Source organism: Oculina patagonica, chromosome 3 (genome assembly GCF_052425735.1).
Source record: "Oculina patagonica isolate OP01 chromosome 3, crgOcupat, whole genome shotgun sequence".
NCBI lineage: Eukaryota > Metazoa > Cnidaria > Anthozoa > Scleractinia > Oculinidae > Oculina > Oculina patagonica.
The window spans coordinates 27,581,783-27,605,537 of record NC_135760.1 but is presented as its reverse complement, the minus strand read 5'-3'; the positions used below and the strand labels follow the sequence as shown (position 1 = coordinate 27,605,537).

The following is a 23,755-nucleotide window of genomic DNA, read 5'->3' as shown; positions in this document are numbered from 1 at the left end:
TGTATAATAAATATTATAATGACATCAAATTACATCAAAGAAAAATTCGTTGAGATGATGAATATCATAGAAAAACATTGCATTAAAGACAATACACTTTTCTTACAATTAAGTGAAAAGGAACAATCAAATAGATTAGTTAACATTTGTACTGATCTCGGTATTATATCAAATATGATCATACATAAAAACATGTTCAAAAATCTGATAAAAATACAAAAATATTATATTGAAAATGTAATATAAGACGTTCATTTTAAACGCACTAGAATCCAACTTGATAAAAGGAATAATTAAACGCACTAAGATGCAAGATTTTTAAAAAAGAGTATAAGAGATTTTTTTATTTTGATTAAAGGGTTTAGCAAGGGTTGGTTTTTAAGGCTTGGTTTTTTCATTTTGGTTTTCAAACTTGATTCCATTTTGGTTTTCAGTTTGGCTTCGAGGTTTGGTTTCATTTTTTATTCTATTTTTGATTTCATTTTTGATTTCATTTTTGATTCCATGTTTGATTCTATTTTTTGATTCTATTTTTGATTCTATTTTTGAATCCAGTGCTGTGAGTAGTATAGGAGTTGGGGATGTAAGAGATAATAAAAATTTTTATGATCTCGTACCCCCAACTCCTATACTACTGCTGAAACCTAACTGCTGACCACAATTTTGCCCATTAAAAAATGCATTGATTTAGCAATGTTACGAAAGTTCAGGGTAACACTTTACTATAGAAAAGTCCAGATTTTCATCTTATCGGAGATATTATAAATAATTTTATCCGAATATAACACGAACAAGGCCTTCTGAACAGAAACCCTAATGAAAGTCTTTTGAGTGTCCTTGATTATTTTTAGTTCGGGATGCACTTTTCAAATGTTCTTTCCGAGAAGTTTGTCATATAAGTACTGAGTTGCTTCGCCTTTTAAAACAAGCGTCTTTTTAACTCGGTGTGGCACAAGATAAAGCGTGTGACTACTGAAATTGAGGTTTCGGTAGGTTTATAGCGAGCTCGAACGCCTAGGATGGGTTCACAAGGCTATCTGGTCGGCTGACGCATTTTCTCAGGGTGTAACTACTATAAGACCTAACAGAGAGAAAAATCAGCAGACTCCTCAACCTACTTCTCAAAAACATCAATTCGGTAGCGAGGATGCAACCGACAGCCCCGAATCGCACGCGAGAACAGTTTGTGTTAAAATCCTCTTGTACAAGATCACGAAATACCAACCTGAAGTATTTTAGTACATAAGGACGGCGCCTTCTCCTTCCTGATAACTTAATACCGGAAACTGTACTATCATCAGGAATATAATTACTCCATTCACTGCAATCAATGGCAATATGTCTAATGGCTCTAACGATAATCCACTAAAAATTACTCCAAAACTTATCGTTATGTCACGATATGTATGCAAAAAAGTTACCTTCAAATAAATCGAAGCAAGCCTCAAGGTTGCAGAAAATAAGTATCAATGAACCAAACGGAACAAGGATGCCTAAAGTTTGAGTAGCAACGAGCTTGAAGTTTATATAAGGCTAGATATTCGCTATCCGTGACGTACTTAGATTAATATACAATAGAATCTCGTCAACACAGATGGACTTGAGTGTTTGTAGTATAAAGATGACCACATAATTATTTATAGAGGTCAGTGTATTTCAGTATCTAGTACTCTTCCTAGAATAACCATACAAACTATCCGCCTTTGCGAAAGGTACGGCTGATTTTTTACCCTTCTACAAATAATGCCAGGGCATTAAAAAAAGTAGGAAGTTATAAATTTCATCACTCCTCAGTAATAAGTCACAAAATATAATTTTTCTGTATTTTTATAATTGCATAACCGTACTACTACTATAATGAGTAACCCCTAAAATATATTGAAAGACAGAGAGTTCGTAAAAAAAACTGTCTTAAGACTTATTATACGTAATCACTGGCGTCCTCATCTGAACAAAAGAAAGTCACAGCAATACTTTGTAGTTCCAAAGGAAATAGTGTGATAGCGTTTCCTGGGCAGAGCCTGATCACATGGAGGGGAACAAAACTCGCTGTTTCCTATATAACGCTTTTAGAACTGAAACAGATAAAAAGGGTTTGGAATTTCACTTAACAATACTGAGGTTGACGCAATACACACGATCTGATCACGTGCAATTCAAGTTCAAGCTGTTGTTTCCCTTATAGAGTTAATCCTTAGGGAGTTACCGTAAAATTCAATAATAAACCCTCGGCCTATATTTGTACAAAAAGCTTTTTTTTGGTGTACTTATTATCGAGGGGACTTATATTACTGAAACGAAATCTGCTGTTGAAAACTGTTTCGGTTTGTATTTGGAAGGGATGTTCCAAGTCTCTGATCATACTTTAAGGAGATAAAATACAAAGCAAGTTTTCTAAAAGGAGGCTTGTAATCGGAACAAGTTGTGTGTTTCTAAGGGGCTTTATAGCCCATGGCCTTACATTTAGGAAGGGTCTCTGCGGCTGAGATTTAGGGTGGCTTATAGTTCGGGGGAAGGATGGTTATTATTAGAATTTTACGGTATGTTATGATGCGCGATACGCTAAAATCCTATCGAAAAAGGGGCACAACAAACCCAACATGAAAAGCACATTGTCAGGAAAAAGTACATGTATTTTAATTCACTAAAACATTTTTTTACTGGATTTTGAAAGTACTTGTAGTGGTTCAATGGTGACCCGTGAAACGCACTTGAACTCTCTGAGCTATAACATTAACAAAGTCGTATTGTATAACAAAGTAAAACTCAAGTAACTATGTATGGAGAATAAGGGAATCAATTGCGGATAGAAGTTCTGTCTTAAAGTTCTCAAATGAATGAATGTTTCAAAATCACCGAGGAGAATTTGGCATCTGAACTCGGAACTGAAAACCCTCGTACTCTCCTTAGAGTAAATCCTAATTCAGCAAAGGGTGGCAGTTTCTTTTGAAAATATTTGTCAAATTCATATTTTGGCAATCTCTAAGGTAATTTAGTACCTTCAGTTGCACGACTCCTATTTTTAGAAGCCCAACTAGAGAATAAATTAACATATATTTAAAAAAATCGCTCCGCGACTTGAAGTCTGCTTAGTGGTTGCTATCCCCCGTGATTCAATGTAAAAGTGAATATTTCACTGTCCCTGTTTGCTGTTATCAGTAGCTTGTGGCAGTGTTTCAGTATGTTTCCGGTCCTCCAGCCCCTTCTGGTCTGTTACAGCAGCTGCTTGTTCCTCCTTCACCTTGTCTCTGATCTCAGATCGAGCTGTCGCTTCTCGCTTCAGTTCTACACAGCAATAAAATAAAAAGTTCACAATGCAAGGAAATCAAAAGCTTGTGTGTATTAAAACAGTCAAGAGTTCCATGTTGAAACAATAATGATATGTTAACGCCTTAGATGTATATAAGTCTTCGCTGGGTATTTAAAAAATAATGCCATTTTGGGGGTTCCCTTGAATCATCCCTTAAGCCGAGTTGTCTTGAGTTTTTCAAGAGATGCCAGCGTCACGTCTTCAACTAGTCCAGTCTTGAACTCTCTCTTTCGCGAGCTCTTTATAGGGGTTGAACCCAGGCATGAGAGGAGAGAGCTCGCTCTTCTCATGCCTGGGTTCAACACCTATAAAGGGTGCACGGAAGAGCGGTTTTGTAATAAAAGATTACACAGGGCTAGGAGCTCAGGAGCATACACCATACGGTACTGTAATACGTTTTTACAAAGTTCTTTCAAATATAAAATGGTAGAAATAAGAAATGCCTAAAGGTGTACAACTACGTTATAAAATCACCAACTGAGGGTAAATATGTTGTACCACCAAATTATCAGAGATAACAAAAAAGAACTGACTGGGACTTATTAAGCTTACTTCTCATGTGGTTTTTCATCTTCTCCAACATTCTGGGTGGTACTTTAAACCCCTTGATCTCCTGCAGATTGAGGCCTTCGTTGTTCCTGTTAAAAATGATTTACAAATAAAATGGTAGAATTCAGACAAGTTAAGCCTCCCTGGACCTTATTTATGCGGACCTGACACCGCACATAGTTTATTTTACAATCACATGATTTTCCACTAACAGGATTGGATTGTCTTTTAAAAGTCATTTTTCGTATACAGCTAAAAAAAACCTTCACTAATGTGCATACAAGTCAACAGTACTCAGCTCAATAGTATGTAATTCAATGGTAATTGTAATTTTCGTAGCTTTAAGTTTCTTGTTTCTTGCTGTTACTGTATTGTCCTTTTTACATCATGATGTTTTTCACATGAACAGAGTTGGACTGTATATGAACAAAGATTCACAAGCAGAAATTGAGCATTAGTTTGCACATGGTAAGCCTTTTTCGTGCAGAAATAAGGAGAGAGAATAAGTTGTTGATCATCTCAGTACATGACGGAGGGAAATCTACAAAGGGCAACTTTGGTGGTGATCATCAGAAATGAGATGAAGGTCTTGCTCCCTCTGTTACAGTGTTTTATCACCTGGCTCATTAAACATAGAGAACATAACTGAAGAGAAAAAAACTGGCATTTTGATGATTTTTTGCATCATAGCAACAACAGAAGTTTTAGTTTATTTTATGCTTGGTTCCAGTTATTCTGCAGTTCCAGTCCGGTTCAGCAATTCAAACTGTTCATTTAATTCTTGAGAGATGTCAATCAAATAAGAGGCCTGGCGGCAAAGAACAGCCTAACCACAGCTTATCGATTTTATATCCTGCAGACTTCTGATCTATATCCTGTTCAGTTGTAAGTACTGACCTGTAGTCATGATGAACAGCCAGTTTCCTGATGTCATTAGCTATCATCAAAAACGCCTACAAACAAACAACAACAAAGCTCAGAGATAAAAACTTAATGCTCAAGTCTAAGATGCACAAAAGCAGATTACCTACAGGGCCCAGTTGTTCAAAGGACAGATAATGCTATCCGGTGGACAAATCGCACTCGCTATCCAGTGCACAAATGTTAACAAAACTACTATGCTATCCACTGGAAAGGAATTTATCCACCAATAGCATTATCCGCCCTTTGAACCACTGGGCCCAGGATTATAAACAGCACTTGATAACAGCTTCCTACCTTGCCTCCAGTGATGGGCAATTCATTCTGTTCATAAAGCCACAGCTTATCATCAGAGTCACCTGAGTACTTTAATACAAAAGACAACAACACATCCAATGATTATGTAATGAACTGAAGAAAAGGTTTTCAGAATGCAAAAATGACTTCATGGTACTTTTAGGTTACAGTACAACTTTCAGCCCTATCCCCCACCTGGGGGCAAGAAAAATAAGCACAACTTTCAAAAAATTTCAAAAACGCTTTGTATCAGGTGATTTCTTTGTAAATGTCCGTCTTATTTCCCATATTTACTAAAATTTGAATGTAGTCTTCTTATTCTCAATAGTTTAACAAATAGATTTTTGCTTTCCTATAACACATTCATTTTAAAAGTTTTTTACAATGCAAGTATTTACCTTGAAAAGTTCTGGATGTCTGTAGTAGAGTTTTCCTCTTGTAGCAGCAAAGCCCAGGGCCCTTGAATTATAAGAGACATTGTAAAATTCATTAACTATTCGCGAGGGCGCAAACCAATCCCAGCACAGTATTCAGATCACATGTACACAACTGTAAACTGTAAACCCCAATACAAATCAAACAATAGAATAAATTAACTTTTGGTACAAATTCCTACTCAGCTAATTATTATTCATTAACTTTTGATACAGTTCTCTACCGAATCGCATAACAATACTTTGCATTCAATTCATTGTTTTCATTTCACAAGTAGAATAAAATATGAGCGGGAGATCTGTAAGGCTGTTTACAATGGCTCGCCTATCAGCTTGACATTGTGAATGCCCATACAGATCTCCCACTCATATTTTATCTTCTACTTATTGTTGAACATGACGTCAGTTTGTTAGAGAATCAGTTTAAACTCATTCTAGGTTCGAGTTTTATGTACTTTAAATACACTTAAGTATACTATAAGCATGCTTCAAGAGTGCGTCTTTTTGCCTGCAGGTAAAAGTATACTTTCAGTGCATAATGGAACAAACCAAAAGTATACTTTTTCCATAGGGGCCTTGTCTTCTCACTTACTTAATTCCTTTTTGTTTAATTAGATTCAGAAAATAATAGAAATGGTGCTCTTGGCCAAGATCAAAATCCAAAGTTATCGCAAGGTTGGAAATGACAACTTTCAGGTGATTTATCAGAACTTTACTACTGACAACTTCAAGATATTACATGTGTGATTATCATCTTCCCACAAACTACACTCCAACAGATGCCACAGTTTCCTTACAATGAAAATTACTTGTGTCTTGCCAAGGTATTTCAAACCTACTTGTTTGCCTTAACTCCCATGATAAACTCTGTGTCTTCATTGATACTGTCAGGATCCCACTTCAAATTAAAGAAATAGACAGACATAAACTTGGAAATCAACTACACTCAATTTTTGTGATTCATCTGAAAATCCAGAAAATCAAGAGGAACAATTTAGAACGTTCGCCAAATTAAATGTAAATGCTGACGCACTTGCCCTGACACACTTACCTCACTAGTGATAGCTTTGGTATCTATCTTGCTGGATTTGGCAGGTGATCCATCACTGAAGACAAATGACACCTCTTGTTATTTCAATACAGTCAGAAACCCATAAGGGTTGAAACGTGTAACTCCCTATGATTCGGATTGTACAAAGCGTTTGCACATTCGTTTACACTAAGTACCATATTTGAAAAAAACAGAAACATTTAACCAATCAAAATTACTATATTTGGATTAAATTCACAGCGCGGGCTAGCTCACGCTCGATGGCATAATCTTGTTTTTGAACAGGCTTGGTTGAAATTCTCCTGTTTCATCTTCTTGAAGTAGTCGGGAGAACTTAGCTTCGATACACTTAATGTATTTCTTCAGTTTCTGTAAAATAAAAGGCCGATTTACATGGTACGATTGTGTCGCATGCGACAAGCTTACGACAAGCCTATGACAGTCTTAAGCGAGTTGTAGGTTTGATTTACACGACACAATTCGTGTCGTAGGCCTGTCATAAGCATGTTGCAAGCATGTCGCATGCGATAAAATCGTACCGTGTAAATCGGGCTTAAGAAATTTACGGTGTTTAGGTCGAAATTCAAGCAACTTACCGCAAAACCAAAAATTATGTTGCATGTGTCATTACGTGTATAAAGCGTTCGCGTACAAATTCTTTGTGTTTCCAAATATGGTACTTGGCAAAATGAACATTCAAATGCTGTGCGCACGTGTTACACGTTTCAACCCTTATGGGTTTCTGATACAGTACAGTTCAGATACTACCACTTTGCTTGTCAAAGAATATAATAGGTGCTAATACTGTTTTTACATTCATTTTAGCACTGCTGAGTATTCCCACATGACCTTTTTGAGGTTTCATTCAATCTCAGAATGGCTGCGGTCACATCTAGTCTGCTAACTATAGTTAGGACGGCGTTAACTATAGTTAGCTATTTCGGTAATGTGACCGCTTCTCTTTTCGCCCTAACTATAGTTAGAAAATTTACGCCTCGCTGATCCAAAACAATACACACTAACTATAGTTATACCCAAGCAAGGTTCATGGGTTAGTCTTAAGTTTACAAATGAAAAGCCAATCAGAATGCGACAATTCTTTTCGCACGTGGGAGATGAACATAAATATGCAAAACTAGGCGTCAAGGGAAGGAAAACAAGAAAAACAACATGCCAAGAAATTACATATCACCAATGTTAGCAAAAATAAAGCTTGAATTCTTCGGTTTCTAGCATCCTTACTTCATTTTATTTTCTTCAACGCCGAAATGCCGTGCAAAAATACAAGAAATGGATGAACAACTGGACACAAATAAACAACAAGGGCTGTCATGAACTACTTTAAATACCAAATTATTCACAACCTAATCAGAACTAACTATAGTTAACTGCATTGGTGTGACCGCAAAGACGACAGAAAGCACTAGGATAGGATAATCTTTATTTAAAACACGGTCAAATTCATCAGCTCACAATACAACAATCTAATTATAATATATATACAAGAAAGAGGGGAAATATAAAAATATATGTACAAAAATAAAAAGCTGCTTTCCACGAATGCCGTGCCCTAGAGTACTCGTTCAATTAGTTTTTTAAATTGCCCAAGGGACTCTGCTTGTCTTACGTTAATAGGAAGACTGTTCCACAAGATGGCGCCACTGTACGTAAAGCTGTTTTTGTAATAGTTAGTGCGCGGTAATGGAACATTGAGTTTGTTTTCAGAGTCCCTTAGGTTGTACGCGGTTTCTCGTTTTTCGAATTTAGATGATAGGTAGTCTGGAGCCAACCCGTGCAGAGACCTGTAAACCATCGTGGCTCTTTGAATTTGCTGCTGGCGAGCTAGATTTTTCCATCCTAGAATTTCAAATAAATCACCAGCGTGCGCGTCATAGTTTGAGAAGGTCAAAACACGGGCTGCTCTATTCTGTAGCTTTTGTAGCTTGTTTTGCAAAGTAATCCCACAGTTTCCCCAAACAGTACTGCAGTAGTCGAAATGCGGTTGTATTAAAGCTCTGTATATTAGGTGTAAGGTTGCTTGAGGGACCAGGTGCCTTACTCGTTTTAAGGCCCCAATCCCAGAAGCAATTTTCTTTGTTAGTTTCTCGATATGACTACTCCAATCAAGTCTGTCGTCGATGATCACTCCAAGTGATTTTGCAGACTTGACCTGGCTAACTTGAAAATCGTTTATTGCAACTTTCGGGGAACCTGTAAGATTACTAAGCCTCTGCCTAGATCCAATAAGTATAAACTCGGTTTTAGTCATATTTAGAGTAAGTTTGTTTGCTCTCAGCCAGTTGTGAACGTTTTCTAGATCTTGGTTTAGGCGTAACTGAATATTGTCTGTGTTGTCACTCGCGTATGTAAGATGGGTGTCATCTGCGTACATCCTTGGCTCACAATTTGAGAGACAATTCGGAAGATCGTTTATATATAATAGAAATAGTAGTGGCCCTAAAATCGTTCCCTGGGGGACACCACAACATAATGAACAACTACTGGAGAGCGAACCATTGATAGAGCACATTTGTGTGCGGTTTTCTAAATATGACCTAAACCATTGGTGTGAATTACCATATATACCGTAATGACTTAATTTAGACAAAAGGATCTCATGGTCAACTGTGTCGAAGGCCTTTTTTAGATCTAGGAAAACAACAGCATTGATTTTGCCGTGATCGATATTATATGCCCAAGTGTCTGTGGCCTCGAGGAGAGCTGTTACAGTTGAGTGAATGGCACGAAAACCCGATTGGTGTTTACAAATGATATCGTGTTCTTCTAAATAAGCATATAGTTGGTCATAAATAATTCTTTCAAACACCTTGGCCACAATGGAGATCACAGAAATTGGGCGATAGTTGTTAAGGTCGTTTCGATCGCCTTGTTTAAAGAGTGGGGTAACCCTCGCGCATTTCCAATCGTCGGGAAATATACCTAGACTTATTGATTGGTTAAAGATATCACGAATAGGAATGCAGATGAGATCTGCGCAGTCTCGGATGAGCCTAGCAGGTATCTTGTCAAGGCCAGTTGCCTTTGACTTGTTTAGTTTATTCAAAAGTGAAAGGACCTTATTTGTACTGGTCGGACGGAGCTGGAACCGTTTGTCTGTGCTGGTGAGATACTTTTGATAGTTGTCATTTTCTAAGGGATCAAAGTTACTGGCAAGTTTCGGACCGATGGTGGCAAAATAATTGTTAAATTCGTTTGATATCTCCGTTGGGTCAGTAACAGACACCCCGTTTACTTTTAGAGACGTAACTGATGTTTTCCCAGATTTTCGTGAAGTTAATTCGTTAATGGTCTGCCAGGTCTTCTTAGAATCACTAACATACTCGTTAAAACTATTTTGATAATAGACTTGCTTGGCTAATCTAATTTCGGTATTAACTGCATTACGTTGTTTTTTAAATTGCGTCCAATCATTGGGATCACTGGTTTTCATTGCTTTAATTTTTAGAAAATCGCGATGACGCATCTGTTTTTTTAGTTCGGAGGTAATCCATGGGGAACTGCGTGAGCGAACACGCATTGTTCTCAGTGGAACATGCTTGTCGACAATCGAAAGAAACAAGCATTGCCATTGTGACCACATTTCATTGGGATTAATTGAGTTATATACCGGATCCCAATTTTGTGACGCAACATCATTTCGAAAATGATTTCGATTGAATTTTCGAAAGTTCCTATAAGTTATAGTATTGTGTCCACCAGATATTCCATTAACGGATAATTTTCTGTAGGCAAAAACTAGGCTATGGTCGCTAATACTGATATGACAGACTCCCGAGCATACAATCTTATCAGGACAATTGGTGTAGATCACATCAATTAAAGTTGAAGAAGTCGGAGTTATCCTCGTTGGTTCAGTTATAAGTTGCTGAAGTCCATAAACATCCATGATACTCATTAGTTTGCGCGTGTCATTGTCATGTCGAGTAGCATTCATGTTACAGTTGAGATCTCCCATTAGATAATATTCAATATTTTCAGAGTCGAGTTTCCCAATCAGAGTTTCGAAGGATGAAAAGAGACCTATGGGAGAATCAGGTGGTCTGTACCACGTGACAACAACAAACGGCTTTGATCTCGGTTTTTGAATTTCTAGGCATAGATTTTCAAGAGTATCCATATTTAAGTCACTACGTATGGTAAAATTTATAGATTTTTTGACATAAAAGCATACTCCTCCACCACCGTCTGTAATTCTATCACGTCGAACTATATCGTAACCAGGAATGTTGACCTCACCGTCAGTGACAGTTTCATTGAGCTTAGTTTCATTAATCGATATAATATCTATTTCGTTATTTGCTAGAAGAATTCTAAGCTCATCTATGTGGGTGGTTAATTTATTGATATTTAAAGAGGCTAATTTAAAACCGCGTTGTAATGGCAATACTGAGCTAAACTTCTTAACGCTTTGATTTAACATTCGAGATTCCTCAGCATTGCCATTAGAAGGTTGAACAGGCACGGCATTAGTGGAGAGCGCATCATATCAACCTAAGCTTGACTGAAAATTCTTAAAAAATAGTAAGTTACCTTTAACATTAGGGTGTATTCCACCCCTGTTTAATCCCTTTTCTGAGATGTTTTGATGCTGGATAAGTTCCCATCCATTTTGTCGGCAGTAATTCTTTAGAAGTTTATTCGTTGTTTTCACCGCTTCGTTGAGCCCGTCCCTTCTGGAAACAAGTTCCGATAAGGTAACTGTGGCATCAGATGAGTTTTCGATCTGTCTGGCGAGATCAACGATCGCGTCGGCAACTTGCTGCGGTTCTTTATGCTTGAGGTCGTTAGTGCCAACATGTAGAATCACTTGATCCGGTGAAAGCTCCAAATTTGGTTTTAGGTAATCCTTCATAGCTTTAGTGGTGGCACCAGAGAACGATTTCACCACCACGCGATGGCCAACAGCCTTTCCCAACTGTGTACCTTGGATATTTTTTATCATGGAGTCTCCAATCAATAGGGTAGTGCGTTCTTTTTCTGGCACGGCATTTTCGGAGTCGTTGGTGTTAGGAGGTGGCTCTTTGTTCTTGTTTCTAGATCTTATCTTTTTCTTTTTCGCGCCATTCTTTGATTGAGCTAAATTCCACGCGGGGTCTTGATCAGAAGAATCCCTGGAGGGTTCTTGTGTATGCAAATTTGCTTCTTGATTTGATTTGTTTTCTTTCTCAATTTCAGAGTTAAGAAGTCGTAAAGCCGTCAATAAACTTTTGTTTTCGTCATGTAGTGCTTGTGATTCTTGCTTCAACGAGTTATAACGCTTTTCCATGTCCTCTAGCCTCCGTTTTAAATCATTGTTTTCGGCTTGGAGTCTTGTTTCATCTGACGTTCCCGCAGGAGAAACATTTGAACTTCTGAGTTCAGATATTTCACACCGGAGCTTGCCAATTTCGTTTGAGAATCTTTCGGTCAGCCCACGGATTGCGGAATCAATTAGCTTAGGACACTCAGAGTGGTTATTTACGTACATGTCTTCGGATCTTCCACCGAGAGTCTGTACAGTTTTGGTAACATCTTCTCTGTCTTGTTGATGTTCAAACTCGCTGTCGCTTTCAGCGAAGTTAGATTGGATGCTTGGTGCTAGAGGCTGGATGTTTGCCATATCCAGTAATCTTTTAGCGATAATTTCGGACTTAGAACCTTGTACGTAGAGCGTCTTTGTCCCAGGGTAGAAACTCAATGAGACTCCATCGGCTTTGACTGTGTGAAAGCCGCCATTGTTATTTGTGTAACTCCACGTTCCTGAAACTTTCAAATCTTCGCTTATAAACAATTTGAGCTCCTCAAACTCTCCCAGCCATTTGAACTTATTCTTATGACCAGATTTAACGACTGTAAGGGACTTGTATCGCTCACTAGGTTGACTCAGGTCAGATAACATCGGAGGTTCGCAAACACGTGCGTCCTGTTCGGCAGTCATTGTTGCTCATAATAAGCCACGTTTTGCTCATAATAAGCCACGTTTTGTAAATGACTAACTATAGTTAGGTATGACGTCACGTAACTTGAGACTAACTATAGTTAAACTTTAGTTACGTCGTAGATGTGACCGCAGCCAATGCATGTAATTAACGCGAATTTAAAAAATTCGCGTTAATTTCATGTACCTTAATTTACGTCATTGTTGATTAAAATCACACTTTTTTACAGCATAGTTATTTTAAGACACATTTATTTGCAGCAAAGTTATGTTTAAACGTCATCTACTTAACCGTGAAAGCTGCAGGAATAACAGAGGCAGTGGAAAGTGCCAGGACAGGGTGTATTCCATCCCTGAACCCATTGATTGAAAACTAATCGCTATTTAGTCTGTATAAATATCTTTGTAGTGTATATGGTTTATCAAAATTAAACCTCAAGTTCTTTTGTTGGTCGTTGCTGTTTCTCCTTTTGACTAGCGCATGTTGCTATAAAAACTACTACACGTCAAATTCGCGTTAATTAACTGCATCCAAGCACACACCACATGAAGATTCGCGTTAATTACATGTATGTAAACATGAAATTTCGATAATTCGCGTTAATTTTATTACGCGTAAATTTTGTTCGCGTTGTTAAAATGCTTTGTTATATTCCTATAATAAGGTAGTTTACACAAAATGTAGAAGACTTCTTGTGACACTGTCCCTTTAACAAATCAATAATATTTCACAATAAAAACAGTAGAATCCCAATTTCTCAAACCCTTGGTTTTTCAATAATTCCTGTTTGTTGAACCAATTTTCGTTTCCCTTGGATAGTACTTCACTGTAATTATACCCCCGAATTTCTCAAACCTCCTGGTTTCTTGAAGCTATCTTCATTTCCCCTGGGGGTTTCAGAAATCGGAATTCTACTGAAGTTTTTAGACTGTTGACAGTCCCCTATTTTTCTGTGAAGTTGCAGAGATCAATTGTTGAGTTTGACGAAAACTGGGGAATGTTGCACTCTCCCCAATTTTCACTCGCTTCAGGAACCAAGATGGTTGCCTGTCGAACTCAACAATCGATCTCCAGGACTTCACAGAAAAAATAGGGTACTGTGAACAGTCTGACTAGTATTTTGGTATGAAAATAACCTTTCTTTGTCTGCATCAGGACGTGCCCTCTTCTGCAAAAAAAAAAAAAGAGAACATTATGGTAACTTACTTGTAAAAAGAGTACAATTTTTTCTAACTTACTAATAAAAAATATTTAATTTAGTAAGTTGGACCTACAGTTGGTTGTGAACTCTGAACACCAAAACACCGACACATTCCTTACTCCTTTTAATGCTCAGTGGGAAACATGGGAATTCAAACATCTGGATGGAAGTGTTTCCTGAGGTTGCTGTAATGTATTCCTGAGTAAAACACCTTTCTCTCACAATGCCTCTTTCCACCAAAGAGTATTAATGCATACTGGCAAATTGTTAGGTCAAAGCAACAAAAATGTGTTGGAAAACCTGTCGTGGACAAGGATCCCATTCAGAAGGGGCTGAATACTCCTTAGTTGCTTCTCAGCAAACCGGAGTTAAGTGCTTACCCTAATGAGCCAACTGGCTCCACCAATCTCTAGCCTCACAACAAAAACTGATGTACCTTTTAATGCAAGCATGTACAATATCATTACTATGTAAAACATACTTTTTTGACAATTGCTGGGCTTCCTCCTCTCTCATATCTCATCTGAAACACAAATTTGGATATGTTCATTAGTCATAACTACACTGTACTTCAAGTTTTTACTGACTATCAAACTAGGATTCCTACATTCACTGCACATGACAATACAAAGTCGACAACAGCATTTGTTTTTTTTCTGCATGCCTACCCTGTCTGGATGGAGAGTCTTGTTGTCCACTCTAAACAGAACTTTAGCCTGTGGAGTAAGCAGTGTTCAATGAGTCTAGAGCTGACAAAAGAAAATCAATGAACAGTAAAGATGCTGGGACAAAAATAATGCTGTAACACACAAAAACAATATAAAATGGCCATTAATTCTGATCCCATTTTCAATTTGGTCAAATTGACTGCAAAACTTTGCACAAATGTGAGATAAGGCAAAAATTGAATAAAAATGCTTTTAAGCATCCCATCCTGCTAATGGTGAAATTCCATTTGCATTAAGATCATAGATCTTCCGAAAATTACTTAACCTAAGTGAATGTTTTATAGTCAGAAAACCCATTGGTAAAAGCCTATCACAAAGGACTTAATACATTACCTCATCCAAACTACGTCTAAGAACAGCTTTTATTTGCTCCTCAGACACTGACTCACTTGTGTTGTCCTTAATGTTACGTGCTGCCATACGGAACATCTGGAGTAATCAACAAAAGCATGAGATACAAGGAAAAAAGCCTTCCAAACTGTTTGCTTGCTTGGCTATTCTTATAATATTGTCTATGAAGTTACTTGAATAATAAAACTATTTTTATCAGTTTTGAGTGTAAAATATTTATATTAATTAAATTGTGAACAAATCCTGAACAGTTTAATTTATAACCTCAGAGGGGATTAAATTGCACAAATTATGTGAAAGGAAGGCATCAAAGTTCAAATTTTGGATTCCCAACACTACCGGTATATCATTAGACACTTTACCCCCAAACAAGGTGTTAAAATGGAAACCAGGAAATATTTAGGGGCAACCACCTTACCTGAGGAAATGGAGTACAGTGAAACCCCGTTAATACAGACACCAAAGGGACAAGCCAAATTGTCCATATTAATGGGGTGTCCGTATTAAGCCGGGTCTCAGAAAAAGTCACGGATACATGTTTTATCGACACAAAGACGGAGTAAAACGTTTTTACGGCAACAAAACGTTGTTTAATTGTACTGTAACTATAACAAATGAAAACAGTGAACTCTCTGACTAAAATTGATAGTTTTTACAAACACCTTACGATCTAGTCAGACACTCGATCTAAACTTTAATAAACTCGACCGTGGAATTATTTGAAAATGTCGCAACTTTACTATAATTATACAAGAAATAAAACGCATTTCAACAGCAACAGAACGTTTTCTATAGAGTTTCCTTTGTAACTGAAAATCTGACCATAACCGTTCTTAAACTCTACAAACTTAATTAAAAGAGTCGGTAACTTTACTATGCACGTAAGCTTTTAGCATGCGACACAACCAGGCGGACTGAAGATTCGACAAAACCTTTGCAAGTCACGGTATTAAGCTACTCTTTGTAATAAAATCGTTTTAACTCATTCAATTCTGTCATTATTTGACCAGGGTGAAGTTAGCAAATAATCGCAACAATGAAAATTGACAGTGTACATATAAACAACGTAATAATATAATAATAATAATAATAATAATAATAATAATAATAATAATAATAATAAAAAATAATAATAATAATAATAATAATAATGGCACTTCGGGCAGTATATCCACAGAGTGGCTCTTCGCCTGCCCGATCCTAACGAAATGTCCGTAAAGCGGGGTTGACAATGTATGACAGTTTATCACTCGGGACATGGAAAAGTGTCGGTTGTCCGTTTTGACGGGTGTCCGTATTAAGCGGGTTAATTTAAGAGAAAATGTATGAGGTTTTCGTCGGGACCAACGAAACTGTCCGTAATACCGGGTGTACATATTAAGCGGGTGTCCATAAAGCGGGGTTCCACTGTACATGTAAGTGCTCATAGCATAGGAAATTTGTCCCAAATTGTGCAGAGTTAGCTATAACTTGCATTTAGCCATCCATGTGATGAACTTTTAAATTTCAGGGTTGTATATGAGAGCCAGCAGACGGCAAACTTCACTCGTTCCTCTTAAAGATTTTGCCAGCTAAAACTACCCGAAAACGTCTAATTTTTCAAAAATCTCCAGCTACTTAAAAACAGAACAAAAAATAAACCTGAATTAACTGGATTATGGCAGAAGTGAGAGTGGACATTTCTATACCCAAAGGATCCAAAAGCCACAAGTAAGAGGAGGAAGTCATTAAATACCTCTTGGTAGCTTTTCAAAACTGCCTCAATTTCTGCATTCAGTGAGGGCTGTAAAGCAGCTCTAACAAGTTCCAAAGCTTTGTTAGCACTCACTGTGCTTCCTCTGTAAACACAAAGAAACATGGGTAAGTTTCATGATATTTCACTAGTACACATATAACAGCCAAACATCTACATAATAATTATTTGACATAACATAATGTACTGGTCAATTCTGTTAGCAGTTGAATTTTGTAAAGAGGAAGCAGGTTGCAAATGAAAACTAATGTTCTTGCTATCACATTTACCCTGAAAACTAAAACTGCTGAATGAAGTTACCTTGTTCGATTATATGAAGCCACAGAGGCATGCATTCGGCTTCTGCAATAAAATAGAAAGAATTTAAGCCAAACCTTCACAAATGTGTAGCACACCACAACTGTTGGATAAACAAAAATTAAAGCTTTCCCTCAAAATAAATGTTATAATCAGAATAACAAAACATATTTAACAATCAGATGATATCTATGAAATGTACATCGCATCAGTGTCATACCTTCGCTTTGGAAAGTTCTTTGCTGTCATATTGAAAGGGCTGTGCTCATATTCCTGTGTCTAAAGAAAAGAGATGTGTTTCATATAATTATACGGTAACCATAGTTAAATATATATTTTAACTGTGACCATTGCAAAGGTTATGTATCTTCAGTCACAACTTACCAATTTTCCCTTTTTGCCTTCCTTGTGATCCTCCAAGCTACTGTCCATATCCCTAAAAGCAAGCCTAAAAAAACTTCAAAATTAGTGGACTACAACCAGGGGCATACAGGCAAAGCTGTGACGACTGTGACTTACCAGTAAGGACATTTGCACGAAAATGTTCTGACATTTATTTTTTATAAAACTTTTACCACTGTGAGATTATGATTGTTGTAAAAAAAATGGGGGTTCACCAAATTTGTTGCAGAAATAATATGGTATGTCCAAAAGACCACCTTAAAAACTGGGCATCATTACTGAATATGGATGCAATGTCTGTATGTCCAAGAATATTGCAGGTTAATCCCTGAAATGCAGCTTTCTCTGCCAAATATTGTTTTAATATCTGGCATGGATCTATTAACCAAATTGATTAAACTGGTAATGTTCTTTACTGACAATTTATCATTAAGTGATCACATTTGCACTCGCTGAGCAGTCACAAGAAGCCATGCAGAATTCCATGTCATGTGAACAGAAAAATTAGAAATTTTTAAACTTTTAGTTTGTTCAATTTTTTTACCAGCTGTCATGGATTGGAAGAGAAAGTTGTTTCCCAAAAATGTGGGGGTCACCAACCATTTAAGGTCATCGCTTGCACCAACCATGCAAGCGATGTTAATGCAGGGGCCACCAGCTTGTGGGTAGAGAGTTTTCTCAGTGTGAATGCTTGATGAATGACATAGCAACATGAATTACATGTGCAGTGTAATAAACAATAAGCGCATATGTCCTTAAGTGTCCACAGGGTTTAGACTATTAATGAGCCAAAAAAGGGCATCTGACTGGATGCGGTGCGGATCCGCATAGTTCGCTAACTTCAGCATCCTCCGCATCTTCAGTGCATTTTTCCACATTAAACAGGAAAAAAAAGAAAAATTCCTTCTTAATAGCAATAAATCAGCTGTTAACTATCCTCACAACAAAAATTCGGAAGACACTGATCATTTTGAGGCAGTTTCCCCCCGAAAAAGGTGATGAAAACACGCCGATTCGTTCGCAAACAATTTTGAACTTCCAGGCATTCTATGCATCTTTTCGTGATAGGCCTGGTGACTAGACGTGGTGCTAACGTGCGCTCTCGGTCTTTCTACAATGTTTTTCACTTCATAGAAGGATTTGAACATTCTGAATTTTGCCATTTTGCCTTGTAAACTTCAAAGCAAATTTATTTGCGTGAATGTTTTTATGGCTAGTGGAAACTGAATAAGGAAGTTGCCTGCCAAAGTATTAAATGTTGTTCGATTGGATACTACACATCAGAGGTTTTGCAATGTTTTTTGACAGGTAAACCACCTTGAAATAATGTTTAAATCATCTTAGAACTTGAATGCGACTAATTAATATTCATGAAAAAATTGGGACCAGAGAAGGAAGTCCGGATAATCGAGAAATCCAGGTAATCGAGGTCCGGATAATCAAGGTTCGACTGTACCCGCAAAGCCACAGTGTTTGAATTCTGTGTTGCTCTCACAACGCAAAAATATGATTGGCTAACGCTTGGAGCGTTGACAGCAAGATGTCAATATGTTGTCAACGCTTGCATGTCATATTGCGAAGCGATGGGAGCGGGAGCTTTTGAGCTCTCGAAAACTCTTCTTGAGACTTACTTTGTCGCTATAAAATTGCATCTCCGAAGAGCATTTTTAATTCAGTGTATGTGCAGCAAGTCTGCCAAAGTATGGAGCGAAAATAATAGGGAAGAATTCAACCAAATGTAGCTTTATTCCACAGAGTTTCAAGGCTCATAAACAAGGCAATGGCTGTTTATAGCGCAAGCTTCGTTAATTACAAGCCAGGAATAAACAAATTTAAACAAACAGAAACGCTTTTAACACTTACATCAAGCTGCCTTTACATTAAGTAGCCCATAGAGGTGAATCAGTGTTAAAAAATAAACATTCCTGGAACTGTATAAATCGCCAGAGATAAAACTTTGCAGACGATTCATTGAAAAAGTTTTGAGTTTTATGCGTACGTGACAAACCCAACTAAGTGCAGCGTGTCAATTGACAGTACGTCAAAATGCAGAAATATTATTGGACACGACAAATTAGATTTGACATCGAAGCCAAAAATCACTCAGCTGTGAAAGGTCAAACGCTGTGGCTTTGCAGGTAGTCCCCATTTTTTTTTCGCTTCTTGCCTCACCCCGCCTCCTCCCCCCACGCGTTCATTTTTTTCGCTTCAAGACGTAATCTTCTAAAAAAAATTTTCGCTTCAAGCTCGAAGGACTGCGAAAAAATAGGGACTGCTCGTAGTCTACACAGGGTTAGCATTTACAAACCATCTTGGTCGGACAAAACAAAATTGTGGTCGGACATCACCTAGTGATGAGCTATCACTTTCCTCATGATCTTTTTGCACTTCTGTTACTTATTATTATTCATCATTGCGTAAAATGATTTACGATCAAAAAATTGTCCGGACATCATGTCTGACCACACTTGGGATTTCATCGGACATGAGCAAATTTTGGTCAGCCAATGTCCGATAACCGACTGTTATTTGTAGCCTTGGATATGGGATAGTAAAAGAATTCCAAAAGTAAGGTGGCCTTATAACCTGACCATTGTCTTTATACTGTATCCATAAACAGTAAACTACTTGTTCATTCCACTCAGGTGTATCAAGGGAAGTGATAACTGTTTTAATTCACACCACAAAACCCTTGAGCTTTCTAATAGACTTTATAAAAGTCAAGCGATCGTATATAGTAAGAGCAAGTCTTCTTTGTTCTGGAAACACTTCCACTTCAGGGCTGTCACTAAGGGCCGGGGGCCGGGGATTTTCCCCGGCTACAACGACTTTGAGCCCCGGCTACTTTGATACAAAACCAAAACATTGGAAAGTGAAAAATACATCAAATGACAAAATTGTGAATTAAAAAACAAACCAATAGTTTATTAGTACAAATTATTATTCACCTTTTAAAGAGAGCAATTTACCATTCATGCGATACTGTGATTGAAAACGCGTAAATGTTGAACAATGCAATCTACCTTTGAAAGCGCGTGATTTTATGACGTGTTGTCGAAGTTTCTGGCTCCACGTGAAAATGCATTGAAGGCACAAGTGATTTAAATAATCGAAGAAAACTGGATTCCTTCTTATCTTCTGGCTCTGCTTCAAGATAAGATTATGTTTAACTGAAGAAAAAACAGTTTGGGCTTCAGCATTTCTCTTTCAAATCGATCATGGGGATGATGCGTGAAGGAATTTGCACATGACGGACTTGCCATAGTTGAACTATGAACACTTTTCACACAAAAAAAGTCGGCCATCAGTTAACTGCAAACTTGCAACATTATGCATGAGTGTCCTCCTCTTGCCCGTTTTAATGCTGTTTTAATCAGCTACGCCTACACATCAATAAACACAGATCAGTCGTACAGGGCTTGTATATGCGTTCCAGTTATTACTTTGTCCGACAAAAATTTGGCTTGTCCACGCATTCTATTGGTGCATAGGTGCAGTAAGTTTGGTTGTGTGAATTTCTCAAAGTAGCGGTTTTGGTTCAAGAAAAGCAAGCAAAAACAAACCATTTTGATGTTCCCAACACGTTCCCGACGCCATGTTTTTTTGCTCTTGGTCACAAGTTACTTTTACTCATTCCCAGTCTTCCTCAACTTCTCTTTTCTGTCACACCATTAGTCACAAGCAGGCCGTTTCAAATCCCAAAATAAACGATAACTTTCAAAAACTTGTCAGAGTCTTGTCGAATGCCGTAGAGAAAGAGAAAGTAGTAGGTTACAGTGGTGTAAAAATTGCATTAAAACTAATCCACATTGGGAAAAATTTTGTTGTTTCCTAAACTCTAACCCCCCCCCCCCCCATAAACAGCCAACCCTAGAAAAATCTTGTCCCCCGGCTACATTTTTGTCTTGTGACATCATGACGTTGTCATGACGACACGAGATATATCTACAGGGGGAGAGGTGCATTCCATGCGTGTTTGCTTTCTGAGGCCGCCGAATTTTCCTCGCCATGTCAACATTTGCTTTGTGAGGCCGCGGAATTTTCCCGCCATGTCAACATTTGCTTTGTGATCTGAGGCCGCCGGAATTTCATATCAAAGAACAGATAATGTTTCTTTACAAAGGTCGCAACTAACGCGCTGGTTTATCAAACTGTAGGTTAGGAGTATTTAGTAAAGGGCTTATTGTGTAAAAATACAGGCACGCTTTATTGTTCTTAAAATTTATTTCTTTTTTTTACGTTTATTGCTGTAGTACTACTTCAAAAAAAAAACTGGTAGATCCCGTGGACATTATTTTCCTTGCGTGTCTTCAATTCGAGTATTACCCTAAAACGTGTGGGAATTCAACAGTAACGAAGACACACGCCAAAGGTCAACTCGTCGCTGTAAGAAAGACAAAACTTAACACCCAAATTGCAAAGTGAACGTCACGACTCTCTCTCTGGAGAGAGAGATAACGCTCTATTTAGAGATCCTTTCGGCTTGCTAAAAGGCCTTATCTCTAAATTGTCGAGTCCATTTGCTTTTGATAACAATCAATGTCTCACCCGGTTCTTGTTTACAATACATATGTTTTGGTTAATTAAATTTACGTGCACGCTATATATAGATTACATGTCACGGGTTGCGTTACTTGAGCAGATAATATTTTGCGACAATCAATTCAGAAACCTTATCAGAGCAATTTCTCAAGCATTTCTGCTGCTGTTATCGGAGTCCTATAACTGTTCAACGGCTACATGCTGGAATGTACTTTGAATTTAAGTCAAGCCTACTTTCGGCTGCTTGGAAAAATCGCTTTTGATAAGGTATCGGAAACAAGTCGCGTGACAATTATAAGTACAAACATTATCCGCCTGACAGAAATAGCAAGATCAATTAGTTATAGTATGAATCAAGATGGACGCTTAATACCGTGATAGTGATCGGAATGGATACCATTAAGGCATCGATTTCAAAACTTTGTTTTTAAGCATGTAATCTTATATATAAACAAAGAAAAATGTAAATGGTTCACACATCGTACGGTGCTCGATGCAAATACATGCAGAGCGGGATACTATAATTAAAAGATGGACTGCACGGACAGTTACTTAAAGTTCACGCACGAGGCGATCATCAGACTGTGCCGTTAATAGCAGTTGAAAGAAAATTTAAACTACACTCATGGAGGGCGGTTTGAGCGATCCTGCTTTTGACTGGCTGCATAAAACTTGTTTTCGTGCCTGCACTTGGTGATTAATTCAGATCTCTTATTGAGGAGAGTAGATCTGTCAGCGGATAGAATGCAGAGGCTTCTCTGTCAGACACAAATTGCAGCGAGACTGGTTTCCCCTGTAAGAGCTTGCTCGCGTGACAATTGACCACTTGATTAAGAAATCGGTGTTTTTGTCTCTTTGGTCCCAGATGTACTTTGATAGGACAGTGTCGTGGGAATGCTTACGATGCTTGAAAGAGAGCTTGTGGTTGTTATATCTAGTTTTAAAGCTGTGCTCCGTCATGCCAATATAGACCTTCGATTCGCCGACGGAGCACAGCATCAAAACTAGATAAAATAAATTTCAAATACATTAAACTCTGAAAAGAGTCACGAGACACTAAGCCCAGAGGGCTTTTGATTCATTTCCCCACCTATTTGAAAAATTAGTGACAGCCCTGCACTTCCTGAAGGAGTTCTTCCGCTTTGTCAATCTGGACTTGCGTGTATCATCACTAACACAACTTACTTAATGAGAAACAAAGGATTTGTTGATCACAGTCATGTTAAAAAATTGCAACCTAGTGTTGGTTTCTGTAAGATTCTTCTACTACCCTCGCAATGGAAAGCTTATTTGGGCCTATAAAGTCGGTAAAGTGAAAACAACGATCGATGCAAATTTTGTTTCCGATCCGAGGCAAATAAAATTAAAAATTGTTTTCACGTTACTAAGCCATGTCGTGTTCCATGCCTAAATTGGCCTTTCTTTTATAATAGACTGTCATAGATATTGGTAAGAAAACAGCACAAACTTGCTGTAAAAGGTCTACCTTGTATTAGTTTGTAAGCTTCTAGCGATTCCATATTAAGCTTATTTGCCCTTCCAATCGTCGAGACGTGCTTTCGCAAACGTTTCATGAATACCAACCTCATTAAAGAAAATAGGCACAATAACAACAGGATTAACACTTACTTTTGTTTTCTGAACTCTTTCCTAAAACCATATCTATCGTCTGTATTCACTTCAACTTCTCTGAGTGAATGCGCTCCCGGCGGCTCCGCCATTGTTTCTTCCCAAATGATGTTGTTAGTCGCGGAGAGCTGGTGACCACCAGCAAAAATTCTTGACGTTGATTGACGTCATTATAATCCCCAGACCACAAGGGACCCAAACGCTGTATTGGTTATTCATAATCTTAAAATAAAAATGTTCTTATTTACCTGCGTTCCTGTTTTTTTTTACCGGTTTGGGGCGATTTGAATCAGAGCGAAGGCGGTTTACGTTGCAAGTTCTATTAAAACGGTAATCGATCTGTCGCAATGT

At 37.8% G+C, this 23,755-nt stretch overlaps 2 protein-coding genes across 3 annotated transcripts; both read right to left on the bottom strand.

Moving 5' to 3' along the window:
• Nucleotides 1–1,633: 1,633 nt before the first annotated feature.
• LOC144647387 (deoxynucleotidyltransferase terminal-interacting protein 1-like) lies at nucleotides 1,634–23,512 on the bottom strand. 2 transcript variants are annotated; one of them, XM_078507191.1, is made up of 16 exons: nucleotides 23,405–23,512; nucleotides 17,216–17,279; nucleotides 17,052–17,110; nucleotides 16,835–16,876; nucleotides 16,517–16,619; nucleotides 14,764–14,859; nucleotides 14,371–14,418; nucleotides 14,184–14,225; nucleotides 13,638–13,669; nucleotides 6,563–6,617; nucleotides 6,351–6,409; nucleotides 5,476–5,536; nucleotides 5,078–5,146; nucleotides 4,757–4,812; nucleotides 3,863–3,948; nucleotides 1,634–3,285 (listed from the first exon to the last, which is right to left on the bottom strand). In XM_078507191.1, exons 1-16 carry the CDS (start codon nucleotides 23,494–23,496, stop codon nucleotides 3,134–3,136), a joined length of 1,116 nt encoding a protein of 371 aa, XP_078363317.1. In that variant the 5' UTR covers nucleotides 23,497–23,512; the 3' UTR covers nucleotides 1,634–3,133. The 2 variants fall into 2 exon arrangements, with proteins under 2 accessions (XP_078363317.1, XP_078363318.1); XM_078507192.1 differs by having other exon boundaries at nucleotides 17,052–17,104.
• LOC144647367 (uncharacterized) lies at nucleotides 8,000–11,132 on the bottom strand. Its single transcript, XM_078507169.1, has one exon. The coding sequence runs from the start codon at nucleotides 11,001–11,003 to the stop codon at nucleotides 8,133–8,135; it is 2,871 nt and encodes a 956-aa protein (XP_078363295.1). The 5' UTR covers nucleotides 11,004–11,132; the 3' UTR covers nucleotides 8,000–8,132.
• Nucleotides 23,513–23,755: the final 243 nt, after the last annotated feature.

Bases quoted from the DNA above. Each gene is read 5' to 3' on its own strand.
- LOC144647367 (XM_078507169.1), bottom strand. From the start codon at position 11,003: ATGTTAAATCAAAGCGTTAAGAAGTTTAGCTCAGTATTGCCATTACAA.
- LOC144647387 (XM_078507191.1), bottom strand. From the start codon at position 23,496: ATGGCGGAGCCGCCGGGAGCGCATTCACTCAGAGAAGTTGAAGTGAAT. The intron at 16,877-17,051 runs GTATGACACTGA...ATTTTATTGCAG, and splicing joins AAGAACTTTCCAAAGCGAAG to AAGCCGAATGCATGCCTCTG. The intron at 3,286-3,862 runs GTAAGCTTAATA...ATTGCTGTGTAG, and splicing joins GATGAAAAACCACATGAGAA to AACTGAAGCGAGAAGCGACA.